Source organism: Cydia pomonella, unplaced genomic scaffold, assembly GCF_033807575.1.
Source record: "Cydia pomonella isolate Wapato2018A unplaced genomic scaffold, ilCydPomo1 PGA_scaffold_159, whole genome shotgun sequence".
Classification (NCBI taxonomy): domain Eukaryota; kingdom Metazoa; phylum Arthropoda; class Insecta; order Lepidoptera; family Tortricidae; genus Cydia; species Cydia pomonella.
The window spans coordinates 167,943-182,700 of NW_026907801.1; the positions used below are offsets into that span (position 1 = coordinate 167,943).

Genomic DNA, 14,758 nt, shown 5'->3' on the forward strand with positions numbered 1-14,758 from the left:
ATCACCAATCCCGGTCCTCGTGTAGTGGTTAACGGCTATGTATGATGAACCCTCGTGAACGTCAGCTGCCACTCCGTTGGTAAACACATAAAATAATTTTAGGTCATCGCTTCCCGTTTGATACTTTGTCAGATGATAGTTTAGATTCTATTGTGAATTTCAAAAAAATCGTCAGCCGGTTGTATCGCGGTGAAAAGTACGTCAACTGATCTCATGAACATGTAAAAAATAAGCGCTTTACTTTTTTTATGATAGTGATAACAAAATCATGAAGCTTTGCATGTAGCATTCCATCAGGCGTTTCAATAAACGGATTACGCATTAAGCATACTCTGCAGATATTTGTGGTAAGGCACGCATTTTTTACATATTCATGTGACCAGCTGACAGTCTTTCCACCGCGATACCTATTTATATAATATTATTCTCATTGCGCCATATAACCGGCTAGCCCAGTTTTTTATATTTAAAATAGCATCTAATCTAAACTATCATCTGACACAATATCAATTGGGAAGCGATGGTTGGAAAAAAAAATTATTTACATGTTGATGACAAAAAAGTCAGCCGGTTGTATTATGGGGGAAATACCGTCAGTTAATGGTCGTTTTAATTCATGATAGCATCTAAACTATCATCTTACAAAGTGTCAGTCGGTAGGCGATGACTGACGATATATGCTCCTTGCCCGCGGTCTAATACCGCGAAAACCGCAATTCGCGAATTGCGGGGATCTTTCTCTTTTATTTACTCTCACTAAGACGTAATTAGTGACAGAGAAAATGCCCGCAATTGACGCGGGCATTTTTCTCTGTCACTCTAAGGCGCGTATTCAAAAGAGCCTATTACATCCACACTCGCTATAGCGCCAATAGGGTTGTTTCCAGTTTTTTGAAACGTCGTATTACGTTCTATATTAACTAAAAGTTGCCCTAAAATTCAACTTTATACTAAAAACGGCTTTAAATATGTTAAATGAACAAAATATATTTTGACGGATGCTTTCGCGCCCAAAACGCTCTTTGAAAATTGAGTGACGTCACAGTTTACGGTTTGACACAAAACTACATACACACGTAGAAGATACGAGCTGTCAAACGACATTTGTCATTTGTTGTCTATCGCCTAACTGCCAACAGTGTCAATCCGCGAGTTGTGACGTCATCAAAATCTTAAAAGACGTTTCGAGTTTGGTCACGTGACGTGTGCCAAAAGATATTTTAAATTCAATATTTACAAAAATATGGTCATTACAAATCCCCTAAAAGTCGTTTAACATGTTCTTATAATCCAAAAGAATTTATTAGGGTACAATTCTGCCCTAAGATTTGTAGGTGGAAACAACCCTATTACATCCACACTTCCCGATTTCGGGCCCGAAATCAGTCCCGATTATGGGCTTGATAATCGTTTTCGTTTCACGGAATATCAGGGATATAACCGCGAAAATGGAAAATTGCGGGCATTTTTCTTTGTTACTCCAATTACGACTTAGTGAGAGTAAAAAAGAAAGATCCCCGCAATTTGCGAATTGCGGTTTTTGCGGTAGGCCCCCAGTACATCGTTAATAATATTTGAAGTGTAACAAAATACTCTATCTCTATGGTTCTGCTATCGAAAACGGGTATACGCCTGCGAGCGTTACTCCAAATTTTATATTAAGGGGAAGAATGGAAAAAGTTACGCTTCGGCAGGACCCGCAACCTCCGCAATCCGTGCGTTTTCTCTTAACCAATTGATCTACGGAAGCCTACCAGAACCTCGCAAATCTTTCCATTCCTTCCCCTATGTATACACGCCTTTGGGGTGGCGTTAAGCGACATCTACCGAAAGATGATTACATCATCAACGGCACCAACTTACAACTTGATACAACTTGAGACTGGTATCCCACATACATATAACTTCATGGTCCCGCTAATTAGAAAGAGATGCAACGGCCCACTTTGACTTCTCATGTGAACACATTTTTTGGCCAATGTACACTATCCGGATTATTTTTCAGGTCCGTGCCGGAACGACCTTTATAGGGCCAATTACATCCACACTTTCCGATATCGGGCCCGAAATCAGTCCCCATGTCGGGCCTGATAATCGTGTCAGTATATCATTAACAATATTTGAAATGAAAAAAAAAGCGGCCAAGTGTGAGTCGGAGTCGCGCATGAAGGGTTCCGTACCATTTATGACGTATTAAAAAAAATCTACTTACTAGATCTTGTTCAACATTTTACCACTTTTTGGACACACATTTTACCACTTTGGAAGTGTCTCTCGCGCAAACTATTCATTTAGAAAAAAATGATATTAGAAACCTCAATATCATTGTTGAAGACCTATCCGTAGATACCCCACACGTATGGGTTTGATGAAAAAAGATTTTTTGAGTTTCAGTTCTAAGTATGGGAAACCCCCAAAATTTATTGTTTTTTTTTTCTATTTTTGTGTGAACATCTTAATGCGGTTCATAGAATACATCCACTTACTAAGTTTGAACAGTATAGCTCTTATAGTTTCGGAAAAAAGTGGCTGTGACATAATCGGACAGACAGACGGACATGACGAATCTATAAGGGTTCCATTTTTTGCCATTTGGCTACGGAACCCTAAAAATGGTTCAAATGTAGAAATATCTTATATGAAATACTTTTGCCAGTTAAAGACCAAGTATTATGTCAACTCAAATATTGTAAAAGATGTGCCGATATTTGGTGAAACGGAAAGATACTGTTGCTCGGGCCCGATGGTAAACCAACCTAAAATGAACAAATAACTGTTATAACACAACTTTATACATTCTTATCAACCAGTATCAATTTGTGAGTTTGATATTACAATAATCAACGGCGGACATCCATGGTACACCGGCCAAAACCAACTAAAATATGTTTTCCGCAAAAATTAAGTTATTTTATTATATCATAAAGTATTCATTATCCATTAGCATTTCTATGATTTTAATTTTTAGTGTAGATATCAAAGCTTCAATTAATCGCTATTCCGTTCTACTGTATAAAGACATCACGCTATCACGTGAATGTCACGCTAGACAACGTCCATAATGTGTTTATTTAACTTTATTTGGGGTCGCCGTCATCGAAAACGATGAGGAGGACTATATATATATATATATATATATATATATATAAAGACATTGTAGAGATCGACAAATCCTCATTGCTAAATACATACCAATAACCTACGCATACACAATTACACATTTTAACGCACACATACACAGCTAGCCCACCACCTAATTGACTATTGCTTGATAATCAAATTGTGTACTCTGAAGAGAAGGGTGGGGGGGAGAGGGGGGCTTGGTTTATTCTCTAGGTTTTTTTTATACCACGACGGTGGCAAACAAGCATACGGCCCGCCTGATGGCAAGTAGTCACCGTAGCCTATGGACGCCTGCAACACCAGAGGCATTACATGCGCGTTGCCGACCCTTTAAAAACCTGTACACTCCTTTTTTGAAGAACCCCATACTACAGTGAAACGGAAAACAATTATCAGGCCCGAAATCGGGACTCATTTCGGGCCTGATATCGGGAAGGGTGGATGTAATTGGCGCTATAGCTATTTATTTGAAGTGCTCCTCCCCCGCGAAAAATCGGCAGACTGTTTTGTATAGAAAACATAGATAGAAAATTATAGACTAGGTGTCTCCTGCGGCTACCGGGAAAATCGTAATTCGTCAATTGCGGGCATTTTTCTCTGTCACTCTAATTACGTCTTGTGAGAGTAAAAGAGAAAGATCCCCGCAATTTGCGAATTTCGGTATTCGCAGTAAGCCCCCAGTTGTTAAATCCTCCACGGGACGCTCCCATAACAATGCCGCAATGTATCAAAAATCGCATGCGATTTGTGACAAAGGCAAAGAAGCCGTTATGGCAATGACTCGAAGAGCTTGAATGTCAATGTCAAAATATCCATCAATCTCAATCATCAAGCCATCCAAAACAACCAACATTTTGAATGTTAATTTGTTGATTCATAAAAAAATCTCCCTTCTGTTTCTAAAATTACGTGAAATACGCGTTTTCTGTTTAAACCTAATGACTTTGGCTTCATAATGGCTGCACCTAAAGTAGAGGCAATGGATCTAGATTCCAAAAAACCTATTTGTTTGATAATTTTAGGTTAGGAAATTGTATGATTTTCATGGTAATGTTTTTTGGAATATTTTGTATTGTTCTCGTTCCTTAATCATGTTTTTAGGTATGGCTGGTGCTGGAAAGACTTCCTTTACCAAACGTATTGCGGGACATGTCGTGGAAGGCGCCAGACCGTATATAATCAACTTAGATCCTGCATGCCGTGAAGTGCCGTATCCAGCTAACATTGGTAATATTTTTCAAGTAATATATATCTATTTAAACCAGCTTCAGGCTTAGCTTTCCAGCCTATCCTTTAAAAGAACATTATCATTACAACTTATAATTAATATGCATTAATTAAAAAAAAAAACTATTTGCGTAATTTATCTGAACTGGGCCCCCTACTATAGTCTCCTAGACATAATGCAACACAATTACAATTTAAATCTTCTGGTTTAGGTTAGGTTATGCTAGAAGGTTGAAATTACAGATTGAAAAAATGTAACCAATCATTACACCATTGTTTGAAAATCAGTTATATACAACCTAGTTCTGTTGCAGATATCAGAGATACAGTGAATTATAAGGAAGTTATGAAACAATACGGCCTAGGTCCGAACGGAGGCATTGTTACATCCCTAAATCTGTTCTCCACTAAGTTTGGCCAGGTTGTGGAACTCATTGAAAAGGCCGGACAGAAACACAAATATTGTGTCATTGATACTCCTGGTAAGGTCCTTACCTATTCATTCATTATATTATTCATTATTATTAAAGCTTTATTTGTTCTACAGTCAGATTGTTATTTTTATTTTTTAATTCTTTAACTTTGTTTTGGGGCTGACTGCAGATCCCATCTGCTGGGTGACACTTTTTACTTCTTTCTTACAAATATATAAGTAAAAATGAAATGAGTCAAATGGATTGTAGCATGTTTTTGAATAATTACATAACTAGTTTTTAAATCTGCTGTGTTCAGAGCAGGATAAAATATATTTATGAGAGATAACTACTGATTATAGTGATGTAAAGTTATTTTTGTTTTATTATTATTTATATAGTCCGTGTCATCCATGACGACACAGATTTGTCATATCTAACCTTTAACCTTATGAACGCCATGCCTATCGTACGTGGCTTGTAATTATGAACCTTGTCTGTACACATGAAGGGTGATATTGGGCTGTAGCCGCGCGCGCCATATGACGTCTTTGGCGGTCAAAAGGTTAATAACATGACAATATGAGTATAAATAATAAAATAAAAATAAAAAAACCTTTTATTTCGGGGTGAAAATATTACAAAATACTTAACCTAGGATCTTAAACCTAATATAATTTTTTGTGAGATAACACACCAGAACCCTTAGGAGGTAAAGGCCTCTTCTAGAACCCTCCACTTCTTTCTGTCTTGGGCCTCCCACATCCAGCTGGCCCCTGCCAGTTTCGTTATGTCATCTGACCAGCATGCCAGTGGCTGTCCACTAGTCCTCTTACCAATGGGCCCTTTCCAGCCTGTTGCTTCAGCGGTCCATCTTCTGTCTTGTAATCTAGCAACATGGCCAGTCCATCTCCATTTTTGTTTCTGGGCCTGACTTAGTGCATCTATAATTTTTGTCATGTCTCTAATTTTGGAGTGCCTAATCTTCTGTACTTTTCTTAGGCATTTGCCCTTTGGCATGAAACTAACATCCTCTTTGCTTTTGATGTGAATTTCCATGTTTGACGTGCGTAGGTTAAAGTTGGGAGTAAGCACATGTCCATGACTTTCTTTTTCAGCTGAACAGGCAGGTTGCTCTTTAAAGTCTCTTTAAAAGCTCCAATATGACAATATGAGTATCGTCAAGTATCTATATAATCCTGCATCTATATGTTCAAGTCTACTTGCTAATAACAAATAGACGTAGATTAAGCCCTTACTTCATTTTATACAATTAGATTTTTGTTTCTTCTTGGTGATTTAGTATTGGACGTAATTAGCCGGGTCCACACAGAGCGAGCATACGCGCGAGGCAATTTCCTCACGCACAAGTCGGAGACGGCGCGCTCGGGCGAGGAAAACGCACGCGCCGCCTCGGCCGAGGCACGTCTACACTGGCCGGTTTGAGCGTGAGGAAATTGCCTCGCACGTACGTGCTCGCTCTGTGTGGACCCGGCTATTTAGGAAAAAGAAACCTATCAACAAAATTAAAATGAAAAATTTTAGAGGATGGATCCACTAAGTCCCATTTATAATTCATATCACATCATGAACATATACTATGCTTGTCAAAAACCTGATGTCAATAATTGATGATCAATTTCGAAGAAGTTTTATTTTTGCATTATGTTGTTTTAGTATTTATATCAGAAACCTTAATTTCAGAGACAATTTTTTGGTCAAATGAAATTGATGCATTCTATTTCATTTATTGATACATGGCACTTAAAACTATTTTTTCTTCTGTCAGGTCAAATAGAAGTATTCACATGGTCAGCATCTGGGACTATAGTCACTGAGACACTTGCTGCCTCCTGTCCTACTGTAGTCGTATATGTCATGGACACTGTCCGCAGTGTATCACCGGTGACATTCATGTCCAACATGCTGTATGCCTGCTCCATACTCTACAAGGCCAGGCTGCCGTTCATTGTTGTCATGAATAAGGTTGGTATTTAGGGACTAAAAGCGATATAGGGTATAGGAAATTGTGATGTAATGGAGAGCTTTTAAAAGATAGTAGATAAAAGGATACTTAGAACGAAAGACATCAAGAAGCTTGTTGAACTCTGTCCTTTGGGTTTGTCCGCTTGACCGCGGCGAGACGTGATTGGTCAAATTCATTATAGTTCACTAAAGCATTTCGTAATGAAGTCATTATAGTTGACTCTGTCCACAGTAAAAAGTATGCGATTATATAATTTAACCATTAAAGTCGACAAGTAGAGAAAACAAGTTAATTTGTGTGTATTCCAGACGGACGTAGTAGACAATGCATACGCCGTCGACTGGATGCGCGACTTCGAGTCCTTCCAAGAGGCGTTAGACGCCGAAGGGGACGCCGAGGGCGGCGCCACCTACGTCGGCAATCTGGCGCGCTCCATGGCTCTCGCATTAGACACCTTCTATAAAGACCTCAAGTGTTGTGGCGTTAGTGCACATACAGGCGCGGTGAGTAATGAACCATCTATTGTGTCTTTACCTTTAGTACCCCTACGTTGGCAATCTGGCGCGCTCCATGGCTCTCGCATTAGACACCTTCTATAAAGACCTCAAGTGTTGTGGCGTTAGTGCACATACAGGCGCGGTGAGTAATGAACCATCTATTGTGTCTTTACCTTTAGTACCCCTACGTTGGCAATCTGGCGCGCTCCATGGCTCTCGCATTAGACACCTTCTATAAAGACCTCAAGTGTTGTGGCGTTAGTGCACATACAGGCGCGGTGAGTAATGAACCATCTATTGTGTCTTTACCTTTAGTACCCCTACGTTGGCAATCTGGCGCGCTCCATGGCTCTCGCATTAGACACCTTCTATAAAGACCTGAAGTGTTGTGGCGTTAGTGCACATACAGGCGCGGTGAGTAATGAACCATCTATTGTGTCTTTACCTTTAGTACCCCTACGTTGGCAATCTGGCGCGCTCCATGGCTCTCGCATTAGACACCTATAAAGACCTTAAGTGTTGTGGCGTTAGTGCCCATACAGGCGCGGTAAGTGTATTGAAGTATCCATTGTTGTATCTTTGCATTACAATGGAATAGTGCATTGGCACCTTAGCCTTTTGATTTAATAGACTTTATTAGATGGTGACGGTATGGAAGAAACGAAAATTTATGGAAATTTTAGGACACCTTTTTTCTCTGTCTAAAAAGAACAGTGAAGTATAGTGTAGTGTAAATAAACTTGAAACAAAATTACCCACCTACGTCGGCAATCTGGCGCACTCCGTAGCCCTCGCATTAGATGCCTTCTGTAGACCTCCAGTGCTTAGTGCCCATACAGGGGTGGTGAGTGTAATCTATTACTGCGCAACTTTTTTACCTACCGTCTTAGTGGCATCTCGCACGCTCTATTGGCTCGCATTAGACACCTTTTATAAAAATCTTTGTGGCGTTACCGCTCACACAGGCACAGTAAGTGTATATAAGCATCCATTGTTGTATTTTTTATTTAACCTTTAATCCATAAAAGAACAAAACCTTACAGTACAAAAGTCGGACTTCAAGCCATAAGGCATTCTTCTAACCTGCTATTCTTTGTATCTTTCATTGTTTGCGTAGAAACCGAGCGTGTTGAGGGATAAATTTAAATAAAAAAACTTAATATTGACACTTCACGCTACGGAGTGCTACCTATGTAGTTCACGCTCTCTTGTGTATTTGAGAGACCTTGTGGCTTGAATTGGAAACGAACTTGATAATAAGTAATAACACTTCGCGCTGAGAAACGGAAAATGCTACAGTTCACCATGCTTTTAATGAAGGCATAACTTACATGTAGCGTTCTCCACACCAGAGGCGGAATAGTGTAGTGTAGCGTTCTCCACACCAGAGGCGGAATAGTGTAGTGTAGCGTTCTCCAACCAGAGGCGGAATAGTGTAGTGATCGTTTTCAATTTTTTCAGGGCCTTGACGAATTCTTTACACTTGTGGACAAGGCAGCTGAAGAATATGAGACGTAAGTAAATTTTATCACTTTTGCTGTTAACGGTGTATTATACGTAGGCGCTGCGGTCCGTAAATCCTAAATTTCAACCGAGGGCTGTATTGTATTTTTACAGTACATATGGCGTCACTTTACTGTCCTGGTGTGGTAACTCGCACTATACGTGCGTATGTGGAAAATTTAAAGGGCCTTATGTACTGTAAAACGTTGTATAATACCCGTGCAAAAGGTAATTCGCAACAAGTCGATTATAATACTCCCTCCAGTCGTGTTTTAATTTATAGCCACTCGTTGCGAATTTCCTACTTTTCGCACTTGTATCGTAATGTACTATCTAATTCATTACATGGGCCTAGGTGATGCGGTCCGCAAATCGAATCTAAATTTCGACCTAGGGCTGTACCTAATGTATGTCCGAAACCAGTGTAACGAAAAACTCGTTTTTATTCAATTCACACTCGCTTAATTCTTGTTTACCGCCCTTAATACACAATGTACTATTTCTTGCTACCTATAGTGTTGTCTGCTTTGACAGAGGATGGAATATTGTCACACTACGGTCTCACAATACCTAAATAAAATACTATCTCGACAAGTCTGCCATCTCGCCTTCCAACACAGAAGGGAAACTGGGTCTTATTAGCAAGAGTCTAGTTTCAATATTGTCCTTTAACGAAAAGCGACTGGTAAATATCATATGAAATAGGTATTGAGCTATTAAATTGCGAAATCTTTTACAGTGAATACAAAGCCGATTGGTTAAAAATGCGAGCAGAGAAGCTAGAGGAACAGAAAAAGAAAGAAGAGGACTTACTCAAAGGCCCAAGTATGTATTGAATACAACGAAATTATACTTACCTACATATTCATAAATCTTTGTTATATTTTGTTCCTTTCTAACAATTAAATGTGAAAATGACAGATAAGAACAAACGATTATCAAGGACTTGATGGGCGTTATGAATAAAGCCATTAGTCAACATTGTATGTATTGACAGCTCTTAAAATTGTCCCGAGATAGCAGGTGTTACACCAAAACACATGCACGTCGCAGAATACTTCTGTTGACGCACGCAAAAAAAAATTGAAGAGAAAAGCAGCGTTTACAACTATACAACTTGATACATAAATTGCCTCGGACGTCATAGGTCGCTTTATGCCTTAGTTGTATAGTCTAATCTACTATTAGGTACCAAATTTGATTATAGTAGGTACTTTTATAAAAAAAAAATTCAACCCAACGAGCGACTTAAAAATATTATAGTAGGAACAGGCTAGCCCTGCCCAGACTTTACAGTGACAGGTGCGGAATTACTGCCGTAAACGCTAAATGACGTTTATATTTTGTCACATAAAGTCGGTGCGAAGTTAGCTCCAATATTCTATATGTATTTCAGATAGTTCAGACGCGGTGATAGAGAAACGCAGTTTGATCGACGAGGTACCGATGGGACGAGAGATGAGCGACGTGTATCTCTCGCATCCTGGCGACGAGAGCTCTAGCGACGAGGAGGGCACGGAGCAACAGCCGGAGATCGGTAATACTTGTGACCTGACATATTTCAGATAGTTCAACGTCTATAGAGAAACACAGTTTGATCGACGAGGTACCGATGGGACGTGAGATTAGCGATGTGTATCTCTCGCATCCCGACGACGAGGAGGGCACGGAGAAACAGCCGGAGATCGGTAATACTTGTGACCTGACATATTTCAGATAGTTCAACGTCTATAGAGAAACACAGTTTGATCGACGAGGTACCGATGGGACGTGAGATTAGCGATGTGTATCTCTCGCATCCCGACGACGAGGAGGGCACGGAGAAACAGCCGGAGATCGGTAATACTTGTGACCTGACATATTTCAGATAATGGGGTTGGCTGGTAGGAGTTTTTTTACATATAGCGCCAGGATAGGTTTTTCCCTGCCAATTCTACCGTGTAAATTTTTTTTGGAAATCGGAAGTTCTGGATGCCTTTTAGGCGGTTATCACACTGTATGCGTTGTAGGTACAGTCAGAAAAGCTATTAGCTTAGCACCCTTGCATACATTTTAATCATTTTATATGCAAGCCCCTGACTTTCCTGACTGTACTTACCACATGGTTGATACCAAAAAGATTATACTGTTCACGTATCCAAAATGAATTTTACATACCGCATGCTTGCATATGATTTAAGAGGCATGAAAGCGTACAATAATTATATTTTTAGACAATAACAAAGTTGTATTTTTTGCAGATGACAAATCAGAAGATGTGGCGATGTTCCAGGAATTTCTAAGAAAACATGTGAAGCCGAATAACACTGAAAATAAATCCTAATACATAAGCTGAATTGTGATCTGTACAAATAGATGTCGCTTTAAGTTAGACATTAAGATTTCGTATTAAATACAATACTGGTAATATTACGGTTTTTACTAAATACCTTAACGAGATTTAAGATGCTATGAACGTATCGTTTACGCCGGATTATCTATTTAATCTGTTTCAAGAAGTTATGAAAGTAGCATTTTTCCCACAGTGAATGGACAAAAAATATACGTTTTAAGTATTTTTAATTCTAATGTGTTACAAATGTTATTCTGATATTTCGTAAAACGAAATGTTCATTTCAGCCGTTTAATCTAGCGCAAAAGATAATAAAATATACATCTGTCACCCTTTAGGAATGTAACGTCACAATTACTTAGTCAGCTCTTAAGTTCTGTCACAAAGCTTTAAAAAAAATTAGCCATGATTTTAAAGCTTGTTTTATACTGATCAAAACTTAATATAATTATTTTGAAATTTAGATCACGGCTTTATTTACTATTTATACAAAACTGAGACAGCAAATAACGTTAAATTATTTTGTAAGCAATAAAGTATTAAATAGGCTTTCAACCCATATATATGAATAAGAAGCGATCAGTACCTATAACTTTATTATCAGTAACAGTCTTTGTGACACTATTTATGACCTAAGTTTATAGCGTATAGGATTTCTTATTAAAAATCTGCTTCATGTTAGAATGTTACATAGCTGCAACAAACAGAGGGCTTAAATGGGCCTTTGGAAATGACAAGTTTTAGGAAAAATTAATAAAAACAAGAAAGCGCAAAATAAATTCGTATATTTGAACTATGAGTATGCTACATCACGTGATATTTTGGTGTTAAATTATTGTGTTAAGCTTGTTCGAAACGTTAACATTGATTAATTAATATTTACACAACAAAATAGTGCATTAGATCACCATAAAACTATATCAAATCCATCCTAAGTCAACTGGACAATACTCGCTAAGAAATTTCAAAACATAAATATAAAGAATTAATGTAAATATCTAAAAAGTGGCTGTGACATAATCGGACAGACAGACGGACATGACGAATCTATATGGGTTCCGTTTTTTGCCATTTGGTTACGGAACCCTAAAAAGCGGGTCTGCAGATTTTTAATAAAATCAGTGCCGAGCGTCCCATTTCCAATACAAAATGATCACCTAGCGAATTCTTGGCAGTGAATGTGTTTTGTTTTGGTCAAAATCAATTTAACACAAGATTTAAAATAAACTTACGGCACCGCTGCATTAACCTTTTCACCGCCACGTAAAAACCAAACCACCTGACCAAAACCACGACTATATGATATATGAAGTCGTGGCGTGTGGGGCACGAAATGCACTGACTATATCAAGTTAATGGCGGCGGAAAAGTTAAATATAACAGAGATTAGGGCACGTTTTCAATAGAAATTCCTTACTCTTAAGAATTACTACGAATACAGTCAGTTTTTGATTGACTCCAGTCAGGATTGTTAAGTCATTTATTTTAACAATGACAATTAAATTTACCATAATTATTTTGTCACACAAAATATCTTAAGTACTTTAAAATTAAGTTGTTGATAACTTGGTGGAAAATCTAAATCAAAGAAAATTTTAAATATAGGTGTGCCATTTTTCGACACATGATTGAAACTTTTAGAACCCCATTTGACTTTGATCCTTATTCTTTCACTGATAAGTGTTAAATTTGTTAAATACCTATCAAAAAGTGGCGCCATCTAATAGATCAAAGGCTCAAGGTTTCGAGCGATGGCAACAAATTTAACACAATATCAGTGAAAAAATAAGGATCAAAGTCAAATGGCGTTCTAAAAGTGTTAATCATGTGTCGAAAGATGGCAGTAAATTTATGGAGGCTACAAAATTTTCTTTGACAATCCACCTCTATTTAAAATTCTCTTTGAACTAAATTAAAGGTAAAATAATTAAATAAGTTACAAAAATAAAACTTACGTATCTAATTGTATAACAACAGCTGTACGCGAATCTGGCAGATAATTAAAAAATAATACGTTGACAAAAGGCAAGGGCGACGTGAACACAAATATTACTAAAATACTGTCGTCCTGGAGCCATTTTATATAAACCGCCATAACCTGTATACTTGTATAGTATGAATTTTCTTAAATGATTTTTAGGCCTCGGAAATAGATGCCTCAACCTCACTGTCCAAGGCCTTAGATCACGCGGCCGCGGTAGGCCTAAGAAGCGCTGGCTGGACGTCGTGACAGCGGACATGGGAGAGAACAATCTCACACCTGAGGATGCCGAAGGCCGGGCAAAGTGGACAAGATTAAGTAGGAAAGGGGACCCTGGCGCTAGGCCGGGATAACGCTAGCTTTAAGAAGAAGATTTTTAGGCCTCAGATCCTAATCTGTTTAACATAAGCTATTGTTTCTTTTCTGCCAGCAGTCAGCGTATTAGCCACTTGGCAAAGCAACAATATGATTTAAAAAGAAACTGTATCGTGATATTGAGGTGGTCGATCGTCCTACATTACCAATACATGTCACATGTAGCTACATAGATTTGAACCTTAAAACCATTAAGATACAGCCGTTTTTTACACGACATTTGTTGCTCTGCCACGCGCCCAACACGGGGGCCGACCGATCGCACAAAAGAAACAATGGCTTTTGTTTAACAGATTAAGGCGTAAATATCATTTGAGAAAATTCATTCTCTAATACATTGTTGGATTAGGTTAGCACATTAGAGGTACTTAATTTTTTCGTTACGTATTTATACTAGAATTGTCATCGGCTTACAGAAATAAACGAATTAAATTAAAAATATATTTTTACATCTACATAACGTTTGTTGATAAAATAATAAGTTAATAGTAATTTATAATTATCTATATATATGGATATCATGTAAAGGTGACACAAGGCTTAAAGCCTGTGCCTGAGGCTGGATTTCGACCAGCAATTTTAGCAATCAAGACATATTAAACCTACAAAAATTAAATGTCAGAAACGGGAACACAATGTAAGGTAGAAGTACTAGTGCTCGACGCTGCACTAGTACTCGACATGGGCACTTTATGTCAAAGTGACAAGGATTAAGTTCGAATACAGAAAAAACTCCGTTGTTCAAATTTAACCTATATTTCCATGAAATAAAGTGCCCATGTCGGTGACTAAATAGTGCAACGTCGAGCACTAGTACTTCTACCTTAATATAATACCAATAATAAATCAAAATTGTCACAACCTAATGTAAAACTAATTTTCTAAAAACTTATAAGAAGTTACGCGCTACAGTATAGGAACGTGTAGTAAAAACTGGGTACATAATTTTCTAAAACTTCACAAAATTTCTGAATGGTTTTTATAAGTTTGATTTTCTATCTTATTCCGAGAGATTCCGAAGCCGGCTCCTTGTCACTGCGGGGTTGCGTGATGCATCGCAACCATAATATGATTTGTAGTGTTTAGTGTTAAGATATATTGTTATAATATGTATGTTAGTTTTAAGATATTTATTTATGGGCCTCTACTTGCCTGAAATAGACATTTTAATTTTATTTATGCTTAGTTTCATTTTAGTGTTACCCTTCAATTTCGTTTTTAATAACTTTAAGTAAGTATTTCTGTTTATTTTTCTTACAAGTTTTTTGCTTTGCCTCATACCCCACCTAACCTTAGTGTGACTACTTAAAATAACACAAA

At 38.0% G+C, this 14,758-nt stretch overlaps 1 protein-coding gene across 1 annotated transcript; it reads left to right on the top strand.

The window, feature by feature from the left end:
• Positions 1 to 3,287: 3,287 nt before the first annotated feature.
• On the top strand, positions 3,288 to 14,613 carry LOC133533355 (GPN-loop GTPase 1-like). Its single transcript, XM_061872313.1, has 9 exons — positions 3,288 to 4,145; positions 4,225 to 4,350; positions 4,665 to 4,832; positions 6,553 to 6,749; positions 7,059 to 7,253; positions 8,709 to 8,761; positions 9,490 to 9,575; positions 10,147 to 10,287; positions 10,991 to 14,613. The coding sequence occupies exons 1-9, from the start codon at positions 4,079 to 4,081 to the stop codon at positions 11,071 to 11,073; spliced, it is 1,116 nt and encodes a 371-aa protein (XP_061728297.1). The 5' UTR covers positions 3,288 to 4,078; the 3' UTR covers positions 11,074 to 14,613.
• Positions 14,614 to 14,758: the final 145 nt, after the last annotated feature.